The sequence below is a fragment of the Euprymna scolopes genome, chromosome 14 (assembly GCF_053919585.1).
Source record: "Euprymna scolopes isolate OS-2025 chromosome 14, ASM5391958v1, whole genome shotgun sequence".
Classification (NCBI taxonomy): domain Eukaryota; kingdom Metazoa; phylum Mollusca; class Cephalopoda; order Sepiida; family Sepiolidae; genus Euprymna; species Euprymna scolopes.
This window is the reverse complement of record NC_136495.1, coordinates 81390894-81416939: the sequence shown is the minus strand read 5'-3', so window position 1 is coordinate 81416939 and position 26046 is coordinate 81390894. Positions and strand designations below refer to the sequence as shown.

The following is a 26046-nucleotide window of genomic DNA, read 5'->3' as shown; positions in this document are numbered from 1 at the left end:
GCTTTCAGTGTTACTAAAATTGATTTTGCCTAGTATAGGATGCATTAGTCTTAGTGATGGTGCTATGTTTCATATGATTTTATAAAACCTATTAAAATAATACACTTTGAACCATGCAGAATTTCTGTTTGATAAATATAGTTTTTATCGTATAATGATGTTAATACAAAATAAGTTTCGAAATCCATTTTACTGCGAATACTGACCATTAAGATTTCGCAATTAACTAAGTTGAAGCTTTAAATTAATAGTATGATAGTGATGATGGGGATGCAACCTTTGTTGCCTTCACATTGTTAAAGTTGATTTAAATTTTATGCCAATTATTATAAGACTTTTCACTGACATGGCCATTAACGCTTCCAACTTGCAACGGCTTCAGTATAATAACTGTGCCATGATCAGGTTGAAATACAAATAAAGGAGAGAATCTTTTCAGACATGCTCTATCAAAAAGTTAGTATTGATGGGATTTGGGATGCTTTTAGTTTGGCACCTACTTAATCAACTCAACCACATACATGGATATCGAAGGCACAAAGATGTGTGGATACTACTGAAAATCTAGCATGAGTAAGTGTAAAGTGACTTGACTACTTGTAAAAGAACAGTAGCAACCCTATGGACTGGACCGCATGGGGAGCAGGTGAGAGAGGTTATCTGATATTGCCCACCTTGGGATCTGGGGACACCCACAATATCTTAAATACCAAAATATGATAACAATAATGAAGAAAAAGTTGGCAGAGATGCAAATTACAAGTTTTAAATATTTTTTTCCAAACTCCTCAGCCTAACATTCACAGGCAACATGAATTGGAACAAATATACTGAGGATATTGCTAAGGCTGCTGCAAAGAAAGTGGGCTCACTCTATCTTGCCAGAAAATTACTCTCACCAGAGAGAGCATCCTACATCTTTACAAAGCCACTATTTGCCCAGGCACGGGGTATTGTTGCCACATATGGGCTGGAGTATTTACCACTAGTTTCTCAATCTTAGAGTCGAAAAGAAAAAGTCTCAAACCTAATCTCACAATATCAGTCAAGCTTTAACCTCCTGCCCATCGCTGTAATGTTGCATCTCTGTGCCTGTTTTACAAGAACTTTAAAAGATTCCAGAAGATACACAAGAAGCTCAACCAAAACGTGAAAATAACACTCAAAATGAGAATAGTAGTTTGAAGAAATCCAAATAATAAGTCCTCATCTCAAAAATTTAGAAACATAATACAAGGGTATTATTGTATATATAGTGCCAACATCATGGCAATACTTGTAAAATTTATAAAGAAAAATAAATACTTTCTTCAGGAGCAAAATCTTATATTTTTGTTATTGACCTTTCATACCTACTACAAAACTGATTAATTGCCGAGTTGTAAAATATGCTTGAATGTATTTTAATTCATGCAGATTCCATATTTAGGACAAATTCTCTGTTGATTATTATATTGTACCCAATATATAGTAGTGATTTCAAAAGTTAAAAAAAAAAAAAATGACTTGGGTGCCATCAGCTAGAATCCAAACCAAAAAATATCGCTCTTCAACCTATTTGTTACCATCTGAACAATGTCCATATGCATATAAAATTTTTTTAAAATAATGTTGCTGAACCTATAAATGTATATTTGTGCATGTGTCGAAACACGTTTAGTCGACTTACACCTGCCCAATTCCAATTTTTTTCATTTTTGACCCCATAACAGCTATTTTTATGATTAAAAACTGAATCAAATTTGTTCCACAGGTCCAAATACCCTATATATTAAGTCTGTAGATTAAAAATTGACAGAGTAGTTTGGTAGAGACTGTTTCTCACAAAGACAGACAAAGTCACATTTATATATAGACTAGCAGATATGCTTAAATATGATATTTTAATTTATGCAGATTTCATATTTATTATTATAGAGCCAATTCTCTATTATTATTATATTGTACCCAATATACTGTAATGGCCCTCCAGCGTTGCCTGGTCGTAAAATACCATTAAATATGATATTTTAATTTATGCAGATTTCGTATTACAGAGCCAACTCTCTATTGATTATTTGTCTATTGCACCCAATATATAATAGGGGTCACCCGGCATTTCTCAGTCATAAAATATGCTTAAATATGATATTTTAATTTATGCAGATTCTGTATTTATTATTATTGTCAATTCTCTCTCAGTTATCATATTGTACTCAGTATATAATAGTGATTTGAAAACTTTTTTAAAAAATTAGCTCGGGTGCTATCAACTAAAATTGAAACCAAAACATATATTCTCAAGCCTTATCCGTTAGTCTTGACTTAAAACCGACTTTTTTTCTTTTTTTTTTTTACATGGAGTTCACCACTTATCAAGGCCCAATGGCCACTCGGGGATAAGGGTTATTGTGTGTACAGTAATCAATGGGATAGTGTAGCAATAGTATTTGGAGAATTGATAATGTGTCATTACTTGGGGGGGGGGTCATCAGGAATTTGTTTGTGTTGGACTTGAAGACATCCAGGTTGAAGTCGGGAGGGAAACAGGCAAGCGGAACAGAGTTCAACAGGTGTGCAGTTCTAAGAAAGAAGCTTTGTTCATGGAATCTACGTTTTGATTTAGGCACAGATAAGGAGTGGGGAAAATTATTGACGGTGGTTTTAGCTAGTCGGGTGTTTTTTGAAAAAGATTGGCGAGGGGGGGACCAGAAAATGGAGCTCAGACGAGCACTTGCCATGGAAATAACAATAGAACAAAGACAGGCTTGCTACGTCACTTCTGTGGGAAAGAGGTTGCAGGGTAGAGAAAAGGGCACCCCACCCCCCACCAAACTACAAAGTCTATTTTGTACTCTGTCAAGGCAGGATAGGTTGTTTTTTTAGCAGCTCCTGCCCAGATGTGGCAGCAGTATTCCATCTTTGGACGTACTTGGCTCTTATATAGATAGAGAATTGCATTATTAGTGAGATATCTTCTGGAGCGGTAGAAGGATCCCACCATTTTCTCAGCGACCTTGGCCACACACTTGATGTATGTGTTCCATTTAAGATCAGGAGTAAAGGTCAAACCCAGAAGCTTATCAAAACATGGGGCCTCCCCTAGACGAGAGCCATTCATTTCAATTGATGCTAGATGAGGATCAGAGCGTTTATGATGTAGAGATAGGAGCTTATCTTAGATGCATTAAAGGTAACCAGCCACCTCTTTCCCCACTGTACCACACGCTCAAGATCAGAGGAGAGAGAATCAGAGAGAACATCATCATTTACAGCCTTTGATGTGTTGCCACAGATGGTCGTGTCATCAGCATAGATGTCAACGAAAGATTTTAGTATGTGTTTTGGGAGATCATTGATGTAGATCAGGAAGAGAGTTGGACCCAGTATGGACGCTTGAGGGACTCCAGCATTAATACTGTGGGCCTCTGATTTCTGCCCATCAACCACTCCTTTATGAGCCTATAAGAGAGAAATGATTTAATGATTGAGAAAACATTTCCAGTTATACCATAGCTGGAAATCTTGTGTAGTAGGCCTTTATACCAAACCTTATCGAAGGCCCTTGATATGTCGAGAGCAATTGCCCTAGAAATGAAGCCTTTGTCGAGAGATTCGCTAATCCTATGAGATATAACCGTTAGCACATCTGCTGTAGATCTAGCAGAACAGAAACCATATTGCGTGTCGCTAAGAAGGTTATTTCTGCTGAGGTGGTTGACTACTTCTCTATTTATTGTGGATTCCAGCAACTTACTCATGACACACAGGAGACTTATTGGTCTGTACTGAGAGGGGGATGACTTATCACCTGAATTCTTAAATACAGAGCATACTGATGAGGTTTTCCAGGGTGTTGGAAAGCACTTCTCCTTAAGGCAACACTTAAACAGTTTGGTAAGTATGGGGGCAAGTTCTGGTTGTAATTTTTTTAACACTATAATTGGAATACCGTCAGGACCAGTTGCTTTACTGGAGTCAAGGTTCTTGATTAACTTGGCGACCTCACGCACAGATATTTGTATGTTGCATAGCGTGTTGTCTGTTATAGGAGGGAATATGGGGAGTTGATGGCCTTCGTCGCACAGGGTAGAATTTGCCGCAAAGTTTTTGGCAAATAGTTTGGCCTTGTCGGATGCTGTCGAGATGACCTTTGGTCCATTGATAATGGTTGGGATAGAACGCATGTTTCTGTTCAGGATCCTATTTGCTATTTGCCAGAACTGGTGGGAACCAAGCCGCTGCTCAGCTACTTTAGATTTAACGGATTGAGCATATAGTTCTCTTGCATTTTTTATTACTCTTTTACAGTGGTTGCTGGCGGCCCTGAAAGCAGCTTTAGTTTCAGTGCATCTATTATGTTGGTAGCTACACAAAAAGTGATTTCTGTGTGCGATGGCAGCAACACATTCAGGGGAGAACCATGGCTGGCTGTTAGGTTTTTGTTGGAATTTTTTGGATGGTATGAATTGGTCTATGCCTACAAGTAACCATTCGGTCAGGTCTGATACTATAAAGGACACATCCTTTTTAAACAGGGAATGGCGAGGTAGATCAGATATGAATATACGGAAGCTATCCCAGTCCGCCATAGAGTATCGGTATACAGTACGGTGGAGAGGTACGTCTGTAGATTTATTATATTTCATTTTTATCTTAACTGATACGACGCAGTGGTCGGAGGATCCCAGAGGAGATAGAACGGAACATGAGCATAGCTCGGGGGAAGTGGATAGACAAAGGTCTAGAAGGCTTGCATACTGACCGGTAGTATCGGGCACACGGGTGGACTCGCGGACAATCTAAATGAAGTCATAGGCAATGGCAAAATCATGACAGAACCTCCTCTCATCATCAGTCTTATTTGAGTGGGTCAGCCATTCCACATTATGGACATTGAAGTCACCGCAAATGTGAATGTTAGCCGAGGGATTAGCAGACAGGATATGCTCAATTTTCTCTGATATACTCTTAAAGAAAGTAAATTCGCTGTTGTGGGGGCGATAGAGGGCAAATATAAATGCGGTGGTGTAAGCAAGTGCAACCCGGAAGCACATATAAGGTAGATTAGAGTCTTCTCTGGAGATATCCCTGCCACATGGGAAGCCATCTTTAATGTAGGCACATATTCCATGCCCGTGGCGATCTTGGGGGTAAGATTTAGATGTTAAGTTAGAGTATCCTTTAATTATGAACTCATCTAGGAAGGTGGTCGGCCCTATTCCAGTTTCACTTAGAAGAATATGTCAGGTTTCATCTCCTGTAATTCGGTTTCAACCTCTGGAAGGTTAGAACTATGCAGATACTTCCGTTCATTCTCAAAAGACAATGGATACTCTCTGTAAGATTGGCTGTACATGTAATTGTGAGGCAAGGGTTTCACAATCTCCAACAACACCTCTCCTGAATCGGCACGGCACTGCTTGAGTCCAGTGGCAAGAAGTGCTAGATGATATACAGCACCTAGAGTTCCCAAATGATCACCTATTTTAGTATTGACCAGGCTCAACATTGGTGGCCTGACAGGAACCGGTGTGTCAACATGATTATGCTGTATATGACTTAAATCCATATATGGTTGGTTGTTTTATGGCATATCAAACCTTTTCGGGTTATTTAATGCCGAATCCAAAGAATTTGAAGAAAATTTTTTTAACAGAATATATTTGTTGTTTTCAAGTCGGTTTCTACTTAACCTAGAGTCAGGACCCTAGCAGGTACTACCACTCCAGGTCAGAGTGGATCTGGGAGCAATGGTAATTAAAGGGTGGCTCCGCACTCCCCAAAGCCCGGAAGCTGGGGCCTCACCACTGGATATAGTTTAAGGTTATATCCAGGACCTTAAATCTATACACATACAAAAACTGCAAAAAATAACGTTGGTTAACTTATAAATGTATATTTGCATGCAAGAGCACTTAAAATTGATTTACGCCTGCCCAGTGCCAATTTTTTAAAAAATTTGACTCCTTATTTACTGGCTAAAGATCAAATCGAATTTGTTCCACAGGTCTAAATTCCCTATATATATCAAGTTTTAAATCTGTAAAGCAAAAACTGACAGAGGAGATTGATAGAAATCGTTCCTCAGAGAAACAGACAAGATCACTAAAACAAGAAAATTGATGTAAATGGTTCTGCCTTCAAAGGAACAGCCATCTTAAATCCGTTGTCTGCTTGACAGCTTCATTTTTGCATCCTTTTTAAGAAGGGAAGGTTCACTCCCGAAAATATCAAAGATATTACACTTTTAAAAAATAAAGATTTTTTCAAGATTCATAAGCCAAATACTATTTTTGTTCATACTTATTTTCACCATTCTGTTTTATCTGCACTGCTATCAGTTTTCATAAATACATACATATTACTTATTGTAAGCGATTCATTGAACACACAATATTTTACACACAGTTGGGAGGGGACATGTCTTTCCTAATAGTATTAGTAAGTAAATAACAGATCTGATAGGGTTTGAACTTTGCATATTCTAAAGGTCGTCCATTCTGCAACCTAGGTGGTGGATGTGAACTCTTTGCTACATCAAGGTTGAAAACTGTACGGATAAAATTTGGTGAACTGTTGTTTCCGTATATAATGAGTTGTTCTCTACATCCAAGCAGTTGTATCAGGAGCATCATATTATATGGTAGCATGTGTTGGTACTTCACTCAATCGGCTGATTACAATGAAATCTATATATTTAGTCTGCAGTTTTGCCTTTACAGAGGCAGCTATCCTAAATTCTTCTTCTGTTTGACGGCTCCACTTTTGCATTCTGTTTGAGGTGCGGTTCACTCACAAAGCTATCAAAAGATGCTGCACCATCCTGAATATTTTTATTACTGTGATATTTAAGTTTGAAATAGCATTTTTTTTTTCATCTTATGCTTATGTTGGGAATTGTTTTTTCATCAATAAGTACACAAATTTAATTTACATTTCATAATTGATATCCATCCAAGAATCTATGTATTGGTTGGTCTGTTAAACATAAGTTTACAATAGTATTTTCCTCGGTCTGTCATGATTAAGTTTGAAATGGCATTCCTTTCCTGCCTCACGTTTAATTTGTAATAGAATGCCAGAATGGATGTAATAGAAATTTCTTAAGTTTTTCTTACTTTATTTTATAAAAGCATTTCCTGTTATCTGCACACTTCGATTTAAAATACAATTTTCTTTAATCTGTTACACCTAAACTGAAAATAAAATTTTCAGTAGTCTGTCACAATAGTATATCTCTTGGTATATCAGGTTGAAGTTTGAAACATTTTTCTTTTGTTTATCGTGATTAAATTTACTGATTTGAAATGTGAAAGATGTTTTGAAAAATAAAATAGATTTTCTGAAGATTTGTAACCAAAATATTGTCTGTGATTGTTTTTGTTTATACTTTATTTCACCATCCCGTTTTAACTGCGTTGGTATCAGCCATCATAAATACCCATACTTAAGAAAATTGCCATATTCTTCAAAAGCAATTCTTTTATTCCATATCCACTTGCAGTTTAGAATAAATTAGCCTGGGTGCCCGGCATTGCCTGGGTGTTTGGAGGTGTGAGTTGAGCAAAAAAAAAAAGTGGTAGTAGGCAAGCAGGCTCGAACCCATGACACGAAGGCAGAAAAGAAAATGAAAGAAAATCTGACATCTTACCCCTACTCCATGACACGACCAGAAGTTCGAAACGTTAAAATTAGGCAAAATCAATCCAACCGATACGATAACGTATAAAAACAGCTCGCAAAACATCAATCCCTCCTTGTAGAAAACTGCCCAGTTGAGGGTCAAGGAATTAATAATTTTTCGATATTTGTCGTTCGAGACGTTCAGCTTCAAAATGATACCAATCTAATGAAAATCCGTTGCCTCTGTCAAAAGTTTTAGGCAGACATGCATACATTTAAACAGACAGGTGAGATTTCTATTATAGAGGAATCAACAACAACAGGGAGGTAATGATGGCTAAATAGTTAATGATGCGAACTGGCCGCTTGGGTGTACCAAGTTTGAGTTCAGTTTGTTCCACTTAAACACTTTCACTTAGGGATATTGGTAACCTTCACATTGTCCCTCTCATCATAAGAACTTGATGTCTTTCTAAAAAGACTTCTAACACGAAAGATATCAGGAAAATGAATGCCAACAATAATCACCTGATTCATTCAAAATAAATGATACTGCTGTTATGATACTATCAACGTTTGCAGGTGTTAAAATGTCTAATGAAGCAGAAATAAGTTTATCAGTAAAACAATGGAGAGGAAGCTGTTCAAAGAACACAAAATAAAGCTGAATATGATTGTTAATCAAGGCGTCGCAGTAACAGTAGGTATCCCAAACCAAAATTTTATTTTTATCATATCTAAAAAAAAGTAATGTGGGCATGTAGAATTTTGTAAACCATTTACAAAAATACCAAATTTATTTTGGTAGGTCAATTAGCCATCAAGTTATGATAATTCAAAGTTTGTCGGAAAGTTAAAATTTGCTATCGTGGCCGAGAAGCCAAATTTCATAGTCTATAACTAAAAATGTAAGCTACTAACAAGTGAAAAATCCTTATAAATGTAATGTCATCTTGTAGTAGATGAAAATTAATACAAATTTAGGCAATAAATATTAGATGAAACCAACTTAAACACTAGGCAAAATCCCTCTATCAACGCGAAAACAGTGAAAATACGACACGGAAATGCAACTTTAACTGTTCATATCAATTTTATTTTAATAGCTAATGTATTGAATCTTCTTAGTATGATTCAAAACACATTAGAGATCAAGATAATTCTTTCTTTTAATTATAAATTGATAAAACCACTCAATTGTCAACCATGTAAAAGCAGTCAAACAGGCAATTTTGTAAAAAGGGTAAAAAAGGTAAAAAAAATGAGTCAAAAGTATATGTTACTGAAATTGTTGTAAAAATGTAACCATTGAAGTTAGAAGCTTGAAACTTTGCAACTTTACTAATTTTGGAGTGAGGAATTCAAAAAAATGGTTGCCTTGTTTCTAATAACAAAACTTTTTGCCACAGAAATACTTTTACTTTGGGAAATTTAAACTCGCCAAAAAAGCACTGACGACAATATTTAGAAATTTTTTATACAAAAAAAAGGCACAAATCATTTTTTTTAAACATTGAAAAACTTTCAACTTAAAAAACAAGTAAGAAAGATATTTTAGGTCTTACTACAATTCCTTTCTTATCGATCTTCTCTCAGAATTCTTTCATAGGCTTCTGCTATGGTAGATATCTCAGGAACCCTCCAAATCCTACCATCACTTGAAACTGGCATTACCTCAAAATCCCATCTGTAGACAAATGCTGACTCTACTTGTGCAATGTCATCTGATAAAGGCCATCGTAAATAATCTTTTCTACTTTTTGTTTGCATTAAAAATTTTACTACAGTGCTGGATGCAGATATAATATCAATGACTTGGCCAATGTAAAAGTTGGTCTCATAGTAGACAGCTACCCATTGTCCTTGATGTTCATAACTGAAGATATCCTGAGATGGATCTTCATCACAACTGCAGGAGTTATCTGAATGTTCAGCAGATTCACTTAGGGAAGACATTTTTTGTTGCTTTGGTGGAGGTGAATCAATTGGATTTCTTTTCAAGTAGTCAGAGAGAGCAACTTCCAGTTGAACTTTATTTCCACTGGTGTTGATTTTGACACCTAAAACAACCTTGAGGTATCTCAATTGGTCTTTGAGTGCTTCCAAACCACTTTCTGAAATTTTTTTTTATCTGTTTAGACTTCACTGGACCACCATGCTTAATAACAGAGTTAATAATTCTCTCTTTCTCAGCAACAGCTTGACGTTCTTTTTCCTTCTTTAATCGTCCATTTTGTGTAATTTTTTCTTGGACACGAAGTTTCACAAGGGCTTCTTGTTGTGCATGTTTTTGTCGCAAATGTTTTGCATGTTTTCTGGAGATGCTCAGAATGGATTGCCTCTTTGTTGATGGTATTACTTCCAACCAAGCTGTTGTCCGATTGCGCTTAAGCATATTTGAAGATGATCGATTATGTAGTGATGCATGTCGTTTTGTTTGCATGCTAAAATCTAAATCTCCAAAGGCATGCTCACCTGACAGATTTGTTAAAGGGCAGCTCTTCAAGGCATCTCTCGTCTCCTGATCTACATCTTTTCCAAAAGCACCTCCTTCTAAAAAGTCATGCAACTGGTGCTTAGTGACAATGAAGAACTGAGTATCTTGCGCAAACATTCTAAAACAAGTTCAGGGGCCGTGAGACTAATACAGAGAGACACATTGCCTTCCTCAAAGAATTCCCCATTAAATACACTTTTACAGTCAGATTTTAATAACAACTGGGGATTGTTGATCCAGCATTCTAAACTTAGAGCCATTTTCTTGATATAGTGATGGAAGTCAACATACTGAACAGTGCTGTTAACAAGTTTCCAGAAAGGTTTGGTCAAATTAATGTTCAGCAAACCAACTGCAGCAAGTAGGGAATGTAGTCTCTCATCAGAAATGTCAGCCAAAACACTCTGTAATTTCATATTGCAAGATGTTGCAAACACAGATAAAAATAATTTTATGTGCTCTTTATGGTGATATATTGCCAGGGCATTTTCAAATAGAGAATTAAACCTATTTGCCCGATAACTTGTGATTTGAGATTGGTACTCTTCTTTGCTGCAGAATGCCAGCCATTCTGTCCTGCAACCACTTTTATTGTTTATGAGTGTATGTACGAGTGACGACAAAAAAAAAAAAAATTAATATGCGTTCTGTCACAATTTCTGTTAATGCTGACATAAAAAGTTTTTATGTAATTATTTTCAAATTTTAGGACAAAATAATTTAATATATTTGCTAATATATAGCCTTGGAACTGAGTTTTTATATTTAGTCAGTTTTTTTCTACAAAGCGTAAATGTTGACATGTTTTACGAATCCAAAACAAGGAAACAAAAAATTAGTAAATAAATAGTGCTTATGTTAAGTAATTTATTTTAAATAATTTTTTTTAATTCTCTTTCTTTTTTTTCATAATTAAAAAAACTTATGTTTCTGAACAATAACAAAAACATATACTTTATCGTCATAAGTCACTAGCCGAACGTTTTGTTTATGGAATTTAATTAAAATAATTTAACAATGCTAAAGTTTATCCAACATAAAAAATTAAAAGTTTCCGTCAGTCTACATCCTTGGATGTACCTGGCTCTTATATAGATAGAGAATTGCATCAGCAGTGAGATATCTACTGGATCGATAGAAAGATCCCACCATTTTTCCAGCAGCCTTGGCAACAGATTTGATGTATGTGTTCCATTTAAGATTAGGAGTAATGGTAAAGCTCAGAAGCTTGTCAAAACTTGAGGCCTCCTGCAGACGAGAGCCATTCATTTCAATTAATGTCAGATGTGGATCAGAATGTTGATGATGTAAAGAGAGAAGCTTGGTTTTAGATGCATTAAAAGTAACCAGCCACTCCTTTCCCCATTGTACTACGTGCTCAAGATCAGAGGAGAGAGAATTGGAGAGAACTTGGTCGTTTACTGTCTTAGATGTGCTACCATAAATGGTAGTGTCATCAGCATAAATGTCTACAAATGATGTAAGGATGTGATTTGGAAGATCATTAATGTAGATCAGGAAGAGAATTGGGCCCAGGATGGACCCCTGAGGGGCACCAGCATTAATACTGTGAGCTTCTGATTTTTGCCCCTCAACTGCTACTCTTATGAACCTATCAGAAAGAAATGATTTAATAATTGAGAAGACATTTCCAGCTATACCATAGCTAGAGATCTTATGAAGTAAACCTTTATGCCATACCCTATCAAAGGCCTTAGATATATCAAGAGGAATTGCCCTAGAAAGGTTGCCTCTGTCAAGAGATTTGCTAATCCTATGAGATATAACTGTAAGCACATCTGCTGTAGATCTAGCAGAACGGAAACCATATTGAGTGTCACTAAGAAGGTTATTTTTGTTGAGATGGTTGATTACTTCTGTATTTAACACAGATTCCAGCAACTTACTCATGATGCACAGGAGACTTATTGGCCTGTACTGAGAGGGGGGGGGGTGAGCGATCACCTGAATTCTTAAATACAGGGCATACTGATGAGATTTTCCAGGGAGATGGGAAACTATTCTCCTTAAGACAACGTTTAAACATTTTTGTAAGTATTGGCGCTAGTTCAGGTTGAAGTTTTTTGAGTACTATAATTGGAATATCGTCAGGGCCGGTTGCTTTACTGGAATCAAGGTTTTTGATTAGCTTGGCAACATCAACTACAGATATATGTATATCACATAGTGTGTTTTCTGATACAGGAGGAAATATTGGGGGTTGGCGGCCTTGGTCGCAAAGAGTAGAATTAGCTGCAAAGTTCTTAGCAAAGAGTTTGGCTTTGTCTGATGCTGACAATATTACCTCAGGTCCATTGATGATAGTTGGGATAGAGCACACGCTTCTGTTCAGGATTGTTTGCTATTTGCCAAAACTGGTGGGAACCAAGCAGCTGCTCAGCTACTTTGGACTTGACGGATTGAGCATACAACTCTCTTGCATTCTTTATTACTTTCTTACAATGGCTGCTGACAGTCCTGAAAGCGGCTTTAGTTTCCATACATCTATTACGTTGGAAGCAGTGGAAAAAGTGATTTCTGTGCGCGATGGCAGCAGCACATTCTGGAGAGAACCATAGCTGGCTGTTAGGTTTTTGCTGGAACTTTTTTGAGGGTATGAAACCGTCTATACCTACAATTAACCATTCCGTCAGGTCTCATACTATAGAGGACACATCCTTTTTAAACATGGAATGCAGAGGTAGATCAGATATAAATGTACGGAAGCTATCCCAGTCAGCCTTAGTGTATCGATATACTGTACGATGGAGAGGTACGTCTGGGGACTTATTACATTTCATTTTTATCTTAATTGATACAACAGAGTGGTCGGAAGATCCAAGAGGCGACAGAACAGAAACTGAACATAGTTCAGGGCAAGTTGTGAGAAAAAGGTCTAGTAGGCTCGCATACTGGCCGTCATTGTCGGGCACACGGGTGGGTTCCTGAACAATCTGAGTGAGGTCATAGGCAATGGAGAAATCATGACAGAATCTCCCCTCATCATCGGTCTTGTTTGAGTGGGTCAACCATTCGACGTTGTGAACATTGAAGTCTCCACATACGTGAATGTTAGCTGAAGGATAAGCGGATAGGATTTGGTCAATTTTCTCAGATATGCTTTTAAAGATAGTAACTCCGCTGTTGTGGGGGCGATAGAGAGTAAATATAAATGCAGTAGTGTGAGCTAAAGCAACCCGGAAGCACATATAGGGTAAGTTAGAATCTTCCCTGGAGATGTCCCTCCCACATGGAAAGCTATCTTTAATATAGGCACATATTCCATGCCCATGGTGATCTTGGGGGTCAGATTTAGAAGTTAAGTTAGAGTATCCTTTAATTGCGAACTCTTCTAGGGAAATGTCTGGTTTAGTCTCCTGTAATTGGGTTTCAACCTCTGGAAGGTTAGAACGTACACCCCTGATGTTGGAGAAGGAGACATGGTAGTAGGGGTCTACGTTGGAAGTTGGAGAACCGGGTTTAATCATGTATTTTTTCTTGAAACTTGTCATGATGAAATTTTGGAATTTGTGGACTAGGTCATCAGATTTACTTAGAGCAGGACAGAGAGGGGAAACTAAGAGAGAAAAAGAAACGAAGAATTTTTTTTTTTATTTGTAGCTAATCATAAGGTAAAGCCGTAACAATTACCCACTAATATGGCATTGAGAGGCCCCACCAGAAGCTACTGCATGGTCCAGAATCCATTCACCAAATGGCAATACAGCAGCCCCAGTACTTTGCACCTGCTGATAGGACAGCCTCCTTAGTAGTTAATCCAAGGTTCGGGTCCCTGACTATCAGGGGATAACGTCAGCCCAGATAAAACGTTTACCTCCAGCACCCTTACTAGTGACATGGCTACAAGGATAGACATAGAAACAGAAAATTTCCGCCATCTCTGCTAACTGTTTGCGCAAAATACTGCCAACCTAGAAAACAGCTATTTCTTCTCCCTTTGTCAGAAAAATCACTCATTAAAAAATGAGGACTGAGAGACAAATAAGGAGAAGTGAGAGTAACAGGAGCTGCTGATAACGCATCCACAATGCGTTTTCTACTCTTCTTAAAAAAAAAAAAAAAAATAAAAAAAAGTATGATTAATATAGATATCACTTATCTCAACAAAAACACTTCCGTCTACAAAATGCAAACTGTAGCGAAGAATTTAAGTTTTAAGACTTTTTTTTTTTTTTTTTTTAATTAACCGTTAAAAGAAAAGCATGATTTTATTCTGCCCAGTCATAAAATATACTTAAATATGATATTTTAATTCATGCAGATTTTGTATTTATTATTATAGAGTTAATGTTCTATTGATTATTATACTGTACCCAATATATATTAGTGATTTCAAGTTAAAAATAAATACATGATTTGGGTGCATCAAAACAAAACATTTAGCTCTCCAGCAGTATTCACTACCATATGACCAAAACTTTAAAAAAAAATGCATGCAGTTAAACATATAAATGTATATTTGTGCATGCATAGAGGATACACATCAACTTAACTTACACCTGCCAAGTTCCAATTTCGACTCCTTAGCAGCTATTTTTACCACCAGCTAAAAAGCAAATTGAATTTGTTCCATAGGTCCAAATCCCCTATATATCAAGTTTTAAGTCTGCAGACAAAAAAATTGACAGAGTAGTTTGTTTCACATACAAGGTCACTAATATATATATATATATATATATATATGTATATACACACACTCCTATAAATTCGGTTTTCTTTTGATTGTATCGATATTCATATTAAAAACCCTCTTTTCTATTTATTTAAAAAGAAAATACAATTTTCTTATATCTTGGTTGTGGAATTGCATTCACTAGCAAACGATTTAGCTAATTTGCATATTCTTTTAAACATTCATCTTAATTAATTCCCTATTAGTTGCTTCGTTTTTTTAATGGGATAACCATCTTTAGTTAACTATTACCTGTAATTATAATCATGCAGATATTCTAAATGGTTTATACTTGCATAATATTTGCGAAAAAAGTTTATAGTAAACACAAAATTGTTTCGTATATATTTTTGTTAAACAAATCTATCTATATATCTATAAAAGTGAACGTATATGTGTGTCTGTCTGTGTACATTTCCCTATGCAACAACTGTCAATTTTTAGTCTACAGACTTGAAATTTGATATACAGGGTACTGAGATTTGGGAAAATCTATGTGATCTTGGCTGTTAAGGGGTCAAAGTTCAATGATTTGACCTTTGAGAACTCTACCAAACTCCTCTGACAATTTGGGGTCTATACACTTGAAATTTTAGATATAGGTTCCTTGGACATGGATCTAACTTAACTTGATTTGAGCCCAAAACAATAAATTTTAAGGGGTCATAGTTAAAAAAATTTATCCCCCCCCCCTTTTTTTTGTTCCGCATACACCTCCAAACACCCGGGCAACGCCGGGCACCCATGCTAGTATATATATATATATATATATATATATATATATATATATATATATATATATAGAGAGAGAGAGAGAGAGAGTTTGTTAATATTAAACTTACCTTCTTGTACACATTCTTCCTTTATTTTTTCCTCTTGAAGTTTATGTTTCTTTTTATGTTTTTCTGCAAATAAAATGTACAAGACAAAAATGAATTTGCTATCATAAAAAAATATTAATGAACAAAACTATGTCCCAAAATACATTGATCTTTTAAACCAATGCATTTTAGGTGAAAACATTATTATATACTTATGTTCACAGCAAAATTAGTATAAATTTCCAAACTTACAAAAAATGATCCAGTAGATGTGTTAGATGCAGTTTTAACAAAAATTCATTCACAATTATATTCTGTTTAAAATTAGGGGACCCTTAATTTAAGTCAACAAAGATAAGTCAGTTTGTCAACTCTTCCACATTAAAATATGATAAAACTCAAAAATTGAATAAATTTTACTTATAATTATTTTTCTCCTTGATCATTTTTCGTAATTTTTGGAGTTCATACTAATTTCAACATGATACATAAGTATGTAATAATGTTTTCACCTGAAATGTGTTAGTTTAAAAGATCACCAATCTATACAAGCACAAAAACATTTTGTCAATTTAAATATTCATTTTCATAGCAAAATACTTTATGCGTGAAGTTAATCATGGAGAGCCTATTCATTTTCCTTCAGAAGGATCAGATTGTTGTGATGTGGTTCGAACACTAAACTACCGTTCACATACATTTAAGGAAACCAAAACTGGTTGGTGTCAGTTAAAGCTGTGAATTGGAATGCAAACATTTAGCACTTGTCAGCTCACTACCAAATTATTGCCAGCTGACATGGACTTCTTTTATTGTACTTCTGCATTAGTACAAAGTTAAATACAAAATTGTTTTTTTCGTTGTTTTTTAATGTGGGGCAATATCCAGCGTCCCATCAGGTGGCACTCTGTATTTGGAATAAAACTAAAACATCTTAGTCTAGGAAAATTTCTCTAAGAACATCACTACCACAACACTTTTATCCTACCTCTTGAAAACATCTTATCTTAATTATTAAAAACATCTTATTGGTAATGTCACTAAATAGGGTTTGTAGGTGATATGAGAAAATAAGTCTGTAGGCATAAAAAATATTTCTTATTTAAACATTATTACATGCGGAGTCATTTTGAGTAAAAATTTAATTAAAAAAATTCTAAACTCGAGAAATGCACAAATAAAATGTGTAAACATTGAATAAAAAATATTCAAGATGGCTGCCAGTAGAGCAAGTAACAGCCTTGACTTTGCGATCAAAACCCAAGATCGAGTGAAACGGAACAAACCGAGGCAAAACTGACAAGTCAGAAAATGAGAACGAAACAACTGTTATTAATATTTCTATAAGTAATAGGAAATTAAAAAGTAATTTAAACAAGTTTTATGTTTACTTATGTAGAATAAATGCATGAAAAAGAACATGCTTTCATTTTAAATCTAAAAAAGTTTTTTTAAATTGTTTAAAAGTTGTTTAAATTGTCATTTTAAATTATAAAAAAATTTAACTTAAAATAAAAATTGTTTAAACTATTTTTCATGTTTTTTTTCCATTTATTTATTCTTCTTTCATTTATATTGAATCAGTTGTCAAAGGTTGTCTATTAATAAGAAAAATGGAAGAGAAAGAGAAGAGAGAAAGAAAGGAAAGAGAGAAAGATAAAAAGTAGAGAAAGAGAGAGAATGAGAAAAGAAAGAAAAAGAAATGAAAAAGAGAAAAAGAAATGAGAGAAAAACAGGAGAAAGAAAGAGAAGAGAGAGAGAGAGAGAGAGAAAGAAAGAAAAAGAAGGGAGAAAAAAAACCAAAAAAAAAAAAAGAGTTTTTAGCAGAATTTATGCTTATTTTAAACTTTTCTTCTTTGTCACCCATGCCTCTGTGTAACACCAGATAGTCAAGTTAGCATAATATCAAAGTTAAATTTCTGATAACATAACTCTTAATCACTACAAATGAATTAACAGATTTGTTAGCATATTTACTGAATAGGTGTTCAAAATAAGAAAAAAAGAGAGAAAAAGAACAAAACAAACTAGGTCAATCTATCAGCCATTTGCAGATAACTGTTTTTCTTTCTATTATATTGAACCAGTTTTTAAATGAGAGAACAAGAACAAACTGTGGCTTTTACCATTAGATTTTTCGGTATTCAGAACATCCTTTGTGGAATTATTATCTTTGATATTCTTATTGTTAGAAATATCATCTTTGGAATGTTTTTTCTTTTGAGATTTTAAATCACCATATTGTCCACATTGTTCTTCTTCAGCAGTGTTGTCGTCTGGTCTGTATTTTACCATTTCTGACAAATAAAAGGAAAAACATTAAAACAATAAAAAAGCCCTTTTCTTTCGAAATTGATTTTAACTTTTACAACTTGCTTGTAATAAACAGTGAGCCCCAAGTAAAAAAAAACAAGAAAAAAAAGCGAAAGTTGCATCAAAATAACTTGAAGCGAAATGACATCAATTCCAGTAAATTTTTAAATGTGTTCACATATCCCAGAGAGATTTTGTGCATCACTTGTCATTCATGCACCATTTTTTTTTTATATAGAACTTTTAGGCAACTTTTAATAATTTTACAAAATGCAGACAACTTATCTTTGCAACACATGACTGACCTGTACTCTTGTACGGCTGTGCAAAGTGGTTGATGACGAAATGTCAAAATAACACAATCCTGGATACAGGGCATCGGAGGGAGAAAATTCCAAGCATTGATATAAGATATGCGAGCCTTAGTTTGGAAATATCATTTTCATTGCCAAATTTCTGTTTCTGATATTTTGAGATGAAGATTGGTTATTCGTATTATTTGGATTCTTCGGACTACTGTTTCATCTTGAAATTTTTCATAATGTTTCGAATCTTGTCAAACTCAGGAATCTGCATGGAATTTCAAATTCAAACAAAACCATTTTATTTAATCGGGGGGGGGGGATTGGGAGGGGGATGTTCTCGTTCCATTCCTGTGCAAATTCCCTGTGTTCGACAAAAAAATTTCCTGGATTTGACAAGATATTTGACTGAAGAAAGTTCAAGGTTACATTGACCGAAATGTGAAAGCAATACTCAAATTGAGAACAGTAGTTTGAAGAATCTAAATAATACAAATGCATATACGTTTTCATATTGACTACCTGTAGTGAAGTTGACACACAAAATAATTTACCCACTGCCTCCAGTGGTGAATGCTGTCCATATTAGACAATGCATTACGACCTAGTGAGCTGGGTCTGTGGTAGAAGAAGAACGATGGTTTTCCAAAACAAGTACGGCAGATAACCAAATAGTCAGGACAGTTGATTAGGAGCAACTGGCTTAATAAAAAAGAATCTTCAGAAATACTTAGAAGCAATCCCTGGAAGACCAAGCTGTAACGAAATACAAATAGCAGCCATAAAGGGAACAGCATCTATTCTTAAAAGAGCCCTCGGATATAAATTTAAATCATAACAGAATCAAGTGTTAGCTACAGGAGGGAGCCCCTTGATATCTTAAAACTTACTGAAGTTAAATAAAAAAAAAAAGAAAGTAATTTTGTCAGCCAATCACTGACAACATTCGGTTAATATATCTTCTATTATATAAAGAGCAATTGTCTGTGTATATGTGTGCTTGTATATCTTGCTAAAACTCAAAAATTAAAAACAAAAAAAACACACACATATCTACAAAGGTGTGATATTCTTGATTGATGTTGCCCTAGATGAATAATATTTAAAATTTATGTATTCATTCTTTTAAATCAATTGAGTTAGGTTTTGTCAGGGGGTAATTCTTTCAGTATTTTTATGTATTAATTTAAAAAGAAACTGTCAACTCATTACTCAAAGAATCTATTATATAGAGGAGGTGTGTGTGTCCGTCCAGCTAGAGAGAAATGGGCTGGGTGGAGGAAAAAGTGTTTGGAAAAAGAAAGGTAGTTTTAATAGAAATAGGTTACACTTTTGCCCCAGGTAACGCCAGGTAGCCCTGCTAAATATATAAGAATACCTCTACTTATATATAAAACACACTGAGTGTGTGTGTGTGTGTGTGTGTGTGTGTGGTAAAATTCACACAAATATACTTTATGTGTCTGGAAGTGTTCTTAGATAGGTTTTGTATCATAATGTGTCTGATAAGTATTGAAAATCAATAATTGAAAAAATTTGTTAAAGAAAGAAGGAACAGTTCGATTTTAAGAAAATCAAATTTGATAGCTAACTTACGAGCAACGATCTAAAGGAACAAGGGAAATAACTGAAAATCAAAATTTTAGAAAGCTGTTCTTCACATGAGCAGGGGGAGTATTGGAAAAACAAACTAGATTAAAGATGATTTTCTTTATAAAATTACTTTTCAATTTATGTGATTTTTGGAATACAATATTTTCTTTCAGTCACAGGAAGGTACATCATGCAGATTTTTTTGTTTATTAATATTATTACCATATTATTTTTTTGTTTATTAATATTATTACCATATTATTTTTTTGTTTATTAATATTATTACCATATTATTTTTTTGTTTATTAATATTATTACCATATTATTTTTTGTTTATTAATATTATTACCATATTATTTTTTTGTTTATTAATATTATTACCATATTATTTTTTTGTTTATTAATATTATTACCATATTATTTTTTTGTTTATTAATATTATTACCATATTATTTTTTTGTTTATTAATATTATTACCATATTATTTTTTTATTTATTAATAGGTTGGAAAATTTTGGACAAACGTCATTTAATTTTCAATGCAGAATATGGATAGTGCTGAAAATAACGTTATTATTTAGAAACTCAGGTAAATTTTTACCTGGTTTCCACCTTAACATTTTCGTTTAAAATGACAGCTTTTATAGGTTTTCGGATATGCTGAAATGAATATTGCATTTAAATTTTCCGTAAATAAGTTTTCCGGATATTAAGCAATGTAATTTTTTATGTTATTGCTGGTGGCCATCTTGGTGTGCTTGTGCGTGTACATGGGACATGTAATCATTAGTACTAATGACTAATCATGTGACATGTCTGTAAAGAAATGGGCAGTAAGTCGGGTAGCAATAAAGTAGAACGTTATAAAGAAAAAGTGAACACACTTCTTAAAAGTCATTAAATTTTTTTTTTTTTGCTAATATGATACTTAAGTCTGTAATCTATAATTGTCGGATAAAAGCTTAAAAAAAAACAACAACAAAAAAAACCCCCTAATTTTTTAAGGATGGGCACTCTCATACAGGTCCACCGTGGCCATAATTTTTCCCAAATGAACAAGCAGTAAATGCACATGCTAATTACAAAGCACTCCCTCCTTATGTTAAGAATGGCAACGGCTACTAAAAATCATTAACATATTAGAAAAAATGTCTTACTATCCATAAAACTACTTGTCTAATACAAATTTGAATGTGAAATTCGCTTTCAGCATACACATAAAAGGTGAGTTGTAGTAAAAATTTACCCTAAAAAATTAGCTCAGCTTATATTCTGCAAGAACTGATATTTTGGGTGCTTATTTAAAAATACACTTATTAAAAATACAGAAAAATCGTTGCTTGTGTTGATCGCAATAATATGGGGAATTCCCAGAAGATAAAGCTTTAAAAGGAAGTGACGTTGCAACAAGTTGCCTTGTTGTAACTTAGATCTATCTCCAAAGTCTAGTGGACTGAAATGCACTAAACCTGTCAAGAGTTGAGCCACCTATGAAGCATAGAGCTGTTTTTGAAGAAAAATAAGGAGGTAGGTACGTGATGAATTCATGTGAACTACTTAATTTCTACAGTGTATATATGTTCTTGCGCTATTTTTTTAAATAGTATTTTCAAGTTAAATTCAAGTTTTATGATATTTTCGTTTATTAAATTGGGGTTTGTTTTACTGTACACAGATTCGAAAAAGTTGTCAAAAAACAGATATATAACAAATAAATCTTATCAAAGGCAAGATAAGTTACTTTTCTACCTAACTGGATAATTTTCTAGTGTTTTTATTTAATGTAACTGTAACATGTTTATTCAGCTCGAAAAACATAGTGTTTACCGATATATTGAAAAATTTAAAATGGCGCCCGACTCTCTCTTTGAGACGGTAAGTTTGGGAAAAGGAGTTATAAATAAAAAACTAGACAACATACGGTTAGAAACTAGCTCAATATATGTTACCGTAACATAGGCTGACATATATTCGGCGAGTTTTTAACATTATTTTGTCTATTTTTTTATTTATAACTCCTTTTCCCAAACTTACCATCTTAAGAGAGTCGGGCGCCATTCTTAATTTTCCAATATATCGGTAAAGTAAACACTGTATGTTTTTCGAGCTGAATAAACATGTTACATTAAATAAAAACACTAGAAAATTATCCAGTTAGGTAGAAAAGTAACTTATCTTGCCTTTGATAACATTTAGGTTATGATTAACTTTCGTCACCCGTTGTTTACAAAGCCATTTGCCGGAAGTGACGTTTTATCTACGGATGATCAAAACCGTATAGAATGAACCTTTTTTTTTATATAAGTTTTATTCAAACAGGCTTTATGGACTTTTTTTTTGTATTTATTAACTGTTTTATTCTTTTTATCAAACAAAAATAGAATTTTTATATTTACATATTATGGACTGTTTTTCAAACATCGAAATTTTAAAATTAGTTTTATTTAAAAAAACAAAAAAACAGAAAGACGGTGTTTTTTTTTTTTAATTAAATTCTAAACTTTATTTGAATTTTTCAACAAACTTTTACAGAGATAAAAAATAGACTTTATAGATATTAACGAAAAGTCTTTGTTTATTTTAACTCTTTAACAAATTTTTACAGACATAAAAAATAGACTTTATAGATATTTTATAATTTATTTTAAATATATTTAATGAAAAGTCTTTGTTTATTTTAACTCTTTAACAAATTTTTGCATTCATATAAAAAAATAGACTTTATAGATCTTTTATAACATAAAATTTAAAAAATTTTTAAAGAAAAAGTTTTTTTTTTCATTGTTCATGTAGTTAACTCATACATCATAAAAAAATCGTATCCAATACATTATATTCCCAAAATAATTGCTTTTGATTCGCCGCCGCCAAAGGAATTCTTGTAAACAGTTAATAAATACAAAAAAAAAGTCCATTAAGTTCAAATAAAGCCTGTTTGAATAAAACTTTTATAAAAAAAAAAAAAAGGTTCATTCTATACGGTTTTGATCATCCGTCACTTCCGGCAAATGGCTTTGTAAACAACGGGTGACGAAAGTTAACCATCATTTATTTGTTATATATTTGTTTTTTTTACAACTTTTGCGAATCTATGTGTACAATAATACAAACCCCTCTTCCTATCCCATGTTAAAAATGAGTTTCTAAATAATAACGTAATTTCAGCACGGTAACAAAAGTGCATAAGTACCAAATATTTCGCTACATTAATTTCGATTTGTTTTAGCGCGGTAACATATATAAAACAAAACAATCCAGTAAATTACACCAGTACCCTTATTTATTTACAAAAATAGAACGAATTGAATAGAAGACAATTATGACGGGCATTTATCAAGGTTAAGCTAAGTACAATTTATTTTTGTTTAATATTTATATTATCGTAAAAAAACTACCCCGCCATAATTATATGTATATTTCTTTTTTTTTTTTTTTTTTTTGCATTAGTTTGCTAAAATAACAAATTAGGCAGAAATACGAACGTTCTTTCTTTAAAATTGAAATAATAGAGTTTTCATAATTTTCACCAGCAAAATAAAAAAAAAACAAAAAACATATATATACAGAAACAAAAAGGCACTTACTAATAAATTTCTGTATGAAGTAAATAGAAACGTTCTCAAAAACGAATAGAGAACACGTGGGAATAATCTATCAGGGGAAGTCACTCTGGTCGCTAAAAAAGAAGAGGTCGTCGTCTTAGTGCAGCCTGTGATGTCCCTTGGAGTCCGATTGACAACAAGTCTCTTCAGATTTCCAGTATTCTCCACCTCTTTCGATAACATTTGTAAATGAATTTGTGTTATCGCAACAGTTGTTTACTTTTTACTGGCAGTGACCATTGATCTTCACTGGAATCCGAGTAGAGCAATCATCCTCCCCAAGGTCCCAGTCCTCTTGATACTCATTCAGTGGCGGTGTCTGGGCCAGACACTGTCTTCTCTGGCTAGTGCTTTTTCCCTCCTCGGTCCTTCCATTTTCCTTGATCATTCATGACTATTTGATGTGGTGCCAGCTGATGCAGATTTTTTTCTTTGTGTGTATGTAAGGGGGGGGTGACTTACAATTATGCAATTTCAGTTTTCTTTATTTCATGTGTTCCTCTTTCTTTTCCCGTTACTTCTGCTGTTGCATTCTTTCAGTATTTTTATGTATTAATTTAAAAAGCAACTGTCAACTCATCTGGTTCGCATTTGTAGCTCATGTGTATCTGTCTCTGCATGCAAGAATTTTCCTTAATATTTCAACAGCTTTCATAATTGTTATCCATTGTATCTTCTAAGCTATCCCTTGGATTTCAATCTTTTTCAAAGTTTTTCGGGATTGTTCCTAGTGCTTCTCGTGGTGTTATTTTGACTTGCTTCATATTCCATATTCCTTCAGCTTTCTGGCCAGTTCTGTGTATTTTTTCTTTTTTTTTCAGTCTCCTTGATATTTATCCTACTGTAACAGCAAAATTTACAATCTGGCACGACTTTTCCTTCTTGTTAACAGTTATGACATCCGGTCTTCTTGTTTGGATGGGGTTATCTGTTTGTACGTCCATGTCCCATAAGATTTTGTGATTTTCATTTTCAAGTATTGCTGCCGGTTTTTGTGTGTACCATTTGTCCAGATGTTGAAGATATAATTGTTTATATAATTCCCAATGTACTTCCTTCCCCACTTGATCATATCTATTCTTGGGTTCTTTTTGAGCAATTGATTATTAAAGATGACAACTCCACTAGAATTTGTTTACATTGGGCTTGAAAATGTTGCAGTCAGCTGAGAAGTTTGTCAAGTTCAAGGAAGTACTCATATTATTTGGATTCTTTGGACTACTGTTCTCATCTTGAGTGTTATTTTCATAATTTTTGATTTTCTTTAGTTTTATCGTGTCGAACTCTGGAATCTGCAAGGATCCATGGCTTTATCGGATAAAGTATTTGGTAAAATTCAATTGTATGTTACATACTTCTGGAGGTTGAAGGTTCACTTTTTGGTGAAGGCGATACTTAGAACTTCTACCGAATCATGGCTAATGGAACAAGACAATGCCTATCCCTTGGGTTCTGTTTGAAATTCCATGCAGATTCCTGAGTTCAACAGAAAGATTCCCAAATTCAACAGAAAGATTCCTGAGTTTGACAAGATGCATCTGAAGAAGGTGGGAGGTTACATCGACTAACACATTGTGAAAATAACATGAGAAAAGTAGTCCGACTAATTCAAATGAAATGTTTGATGAATCCTTATCTCCAAAATTCCGAAACATAATTTCAGTGAAATATGTTGGAAAAAAAAAAGTCATATAACTAAGAGTAGCTAACCTGAAGTGAGGTTGCGAAAAAAAATACAATCTTCTTCGCGACCTTCTTCTCAGGTCTTGTAACCACAGTAACATAAAAAGAATAATGAAGACTCTTCACAAAGGAGGAAGGTTTTTATAACAATTTACCTTACTCTATTAGCATAAATAACCACAATGCTATTGTTCTTCTTGATTGTTGGAAGACCATCCTCACCTCCGGCAGCTACACTCAGGTAAGCTATGTATTATTTACCACACTCTCCCAACAAAAGAAAAAAAAAAAGAAAAGAAAAGTGCATTTTATTTATTTATATATATATATATATATATATATATATATATATATATATATATCTTCATAAAAAAAAACAAGTTGGCGTGACCCTGCAGGGGGACTAACAGGTGCTAGGCCTCAGTCAAGGGCCACCTGGAGGTAACAGTGGTTCAGGGTACCCTCATTCTGTCCCTTAGCCTAGGCCCCGCTGTCGGTTGTAGTTTATAGTCCTACCCAAGACTACTTCTATTGATCGGGTAACAGACTAGGTCTACCCCTTCGTCTCCTTTGAGGTGCACAATCACTGCAGTACCATTTCTGTCTAGCGGGTGGAGCCAAGTCAATTCCAACACACTCAAAATGATACCACTCATCACAGGAATCGCAGCATATCATATCTTGGTTCCCTGGAGGTCTATTGCAGGCAGGACACAACCAAATGGTGCCATCTCCTTCCGAAAATGAACTAGAGGATTCCTGGTTTTGACTGCTACCTGCAGCAACAGGCGAGGATGCACCCGCCTGATTTGGTTCACTTTCCCCAAGATCATCATCAGATTGTGAAATTTCTATTGGATATAAATTCTTCAGTGAATGGACGTTCACCACACCGTCGCCCTGTCTGACACGAGCTGTCCTCACCACTCCATCTTGT

General features: G+C 34.3%; 1 protein-coding gene and 1 long non-coding RNA gene across 12 annotated transcripts in view; one reads left to right on the top strand and one right to left on the bottom strand.

Moving 5' to 3' along the window:
• LOC145293123 (uncharacterized) overlaps positions 1–26046 on the bottom strand; it is a 115600-nt gene that overhangs the window by 39180 nt on the left and 50374 nt on the right. For 7 of the 11 annotated variants that reach the window (XM_080139516.1, XM_080139524.1, XM_080139521.1 and 4 more), the window contains exons 2-3: positions 17743–17913; positions 15638–15700 (exon numbers count right to left, since the gene is read on the bottom strand). In XM_080139516.1, coding sequence (XP_079995642.1) covers positions 15638–15700; positions 17743–17913 — 234 coding nt within the window. Of the gene's footprint in view, positions 1–15637; positions 15701–17742; positions 17914–21070; positions 21198–23408; positions 25408–26046 lie in introns of those variants that run through there. The other 4 variants (XM_080139517.1, XM_080139525.1, XM_080139519.1 and 1 more) reach the window with 2 other exon arrangements.
• LOC145293124 (uncharacterized) overlaps positions 21211–26046 on the top strand; it is a 72008-nt gene continuing 67172 nt past the window's right edge. The window contains exon 1 of the long non-coding RNA XR_013869670.1: positions 21211–21351. This is a non-coding gene — a long non-coding RNA (uncharacterized LOC145293124). The remainder of the gene's footprint in view (positions 21352–26046) is intronic.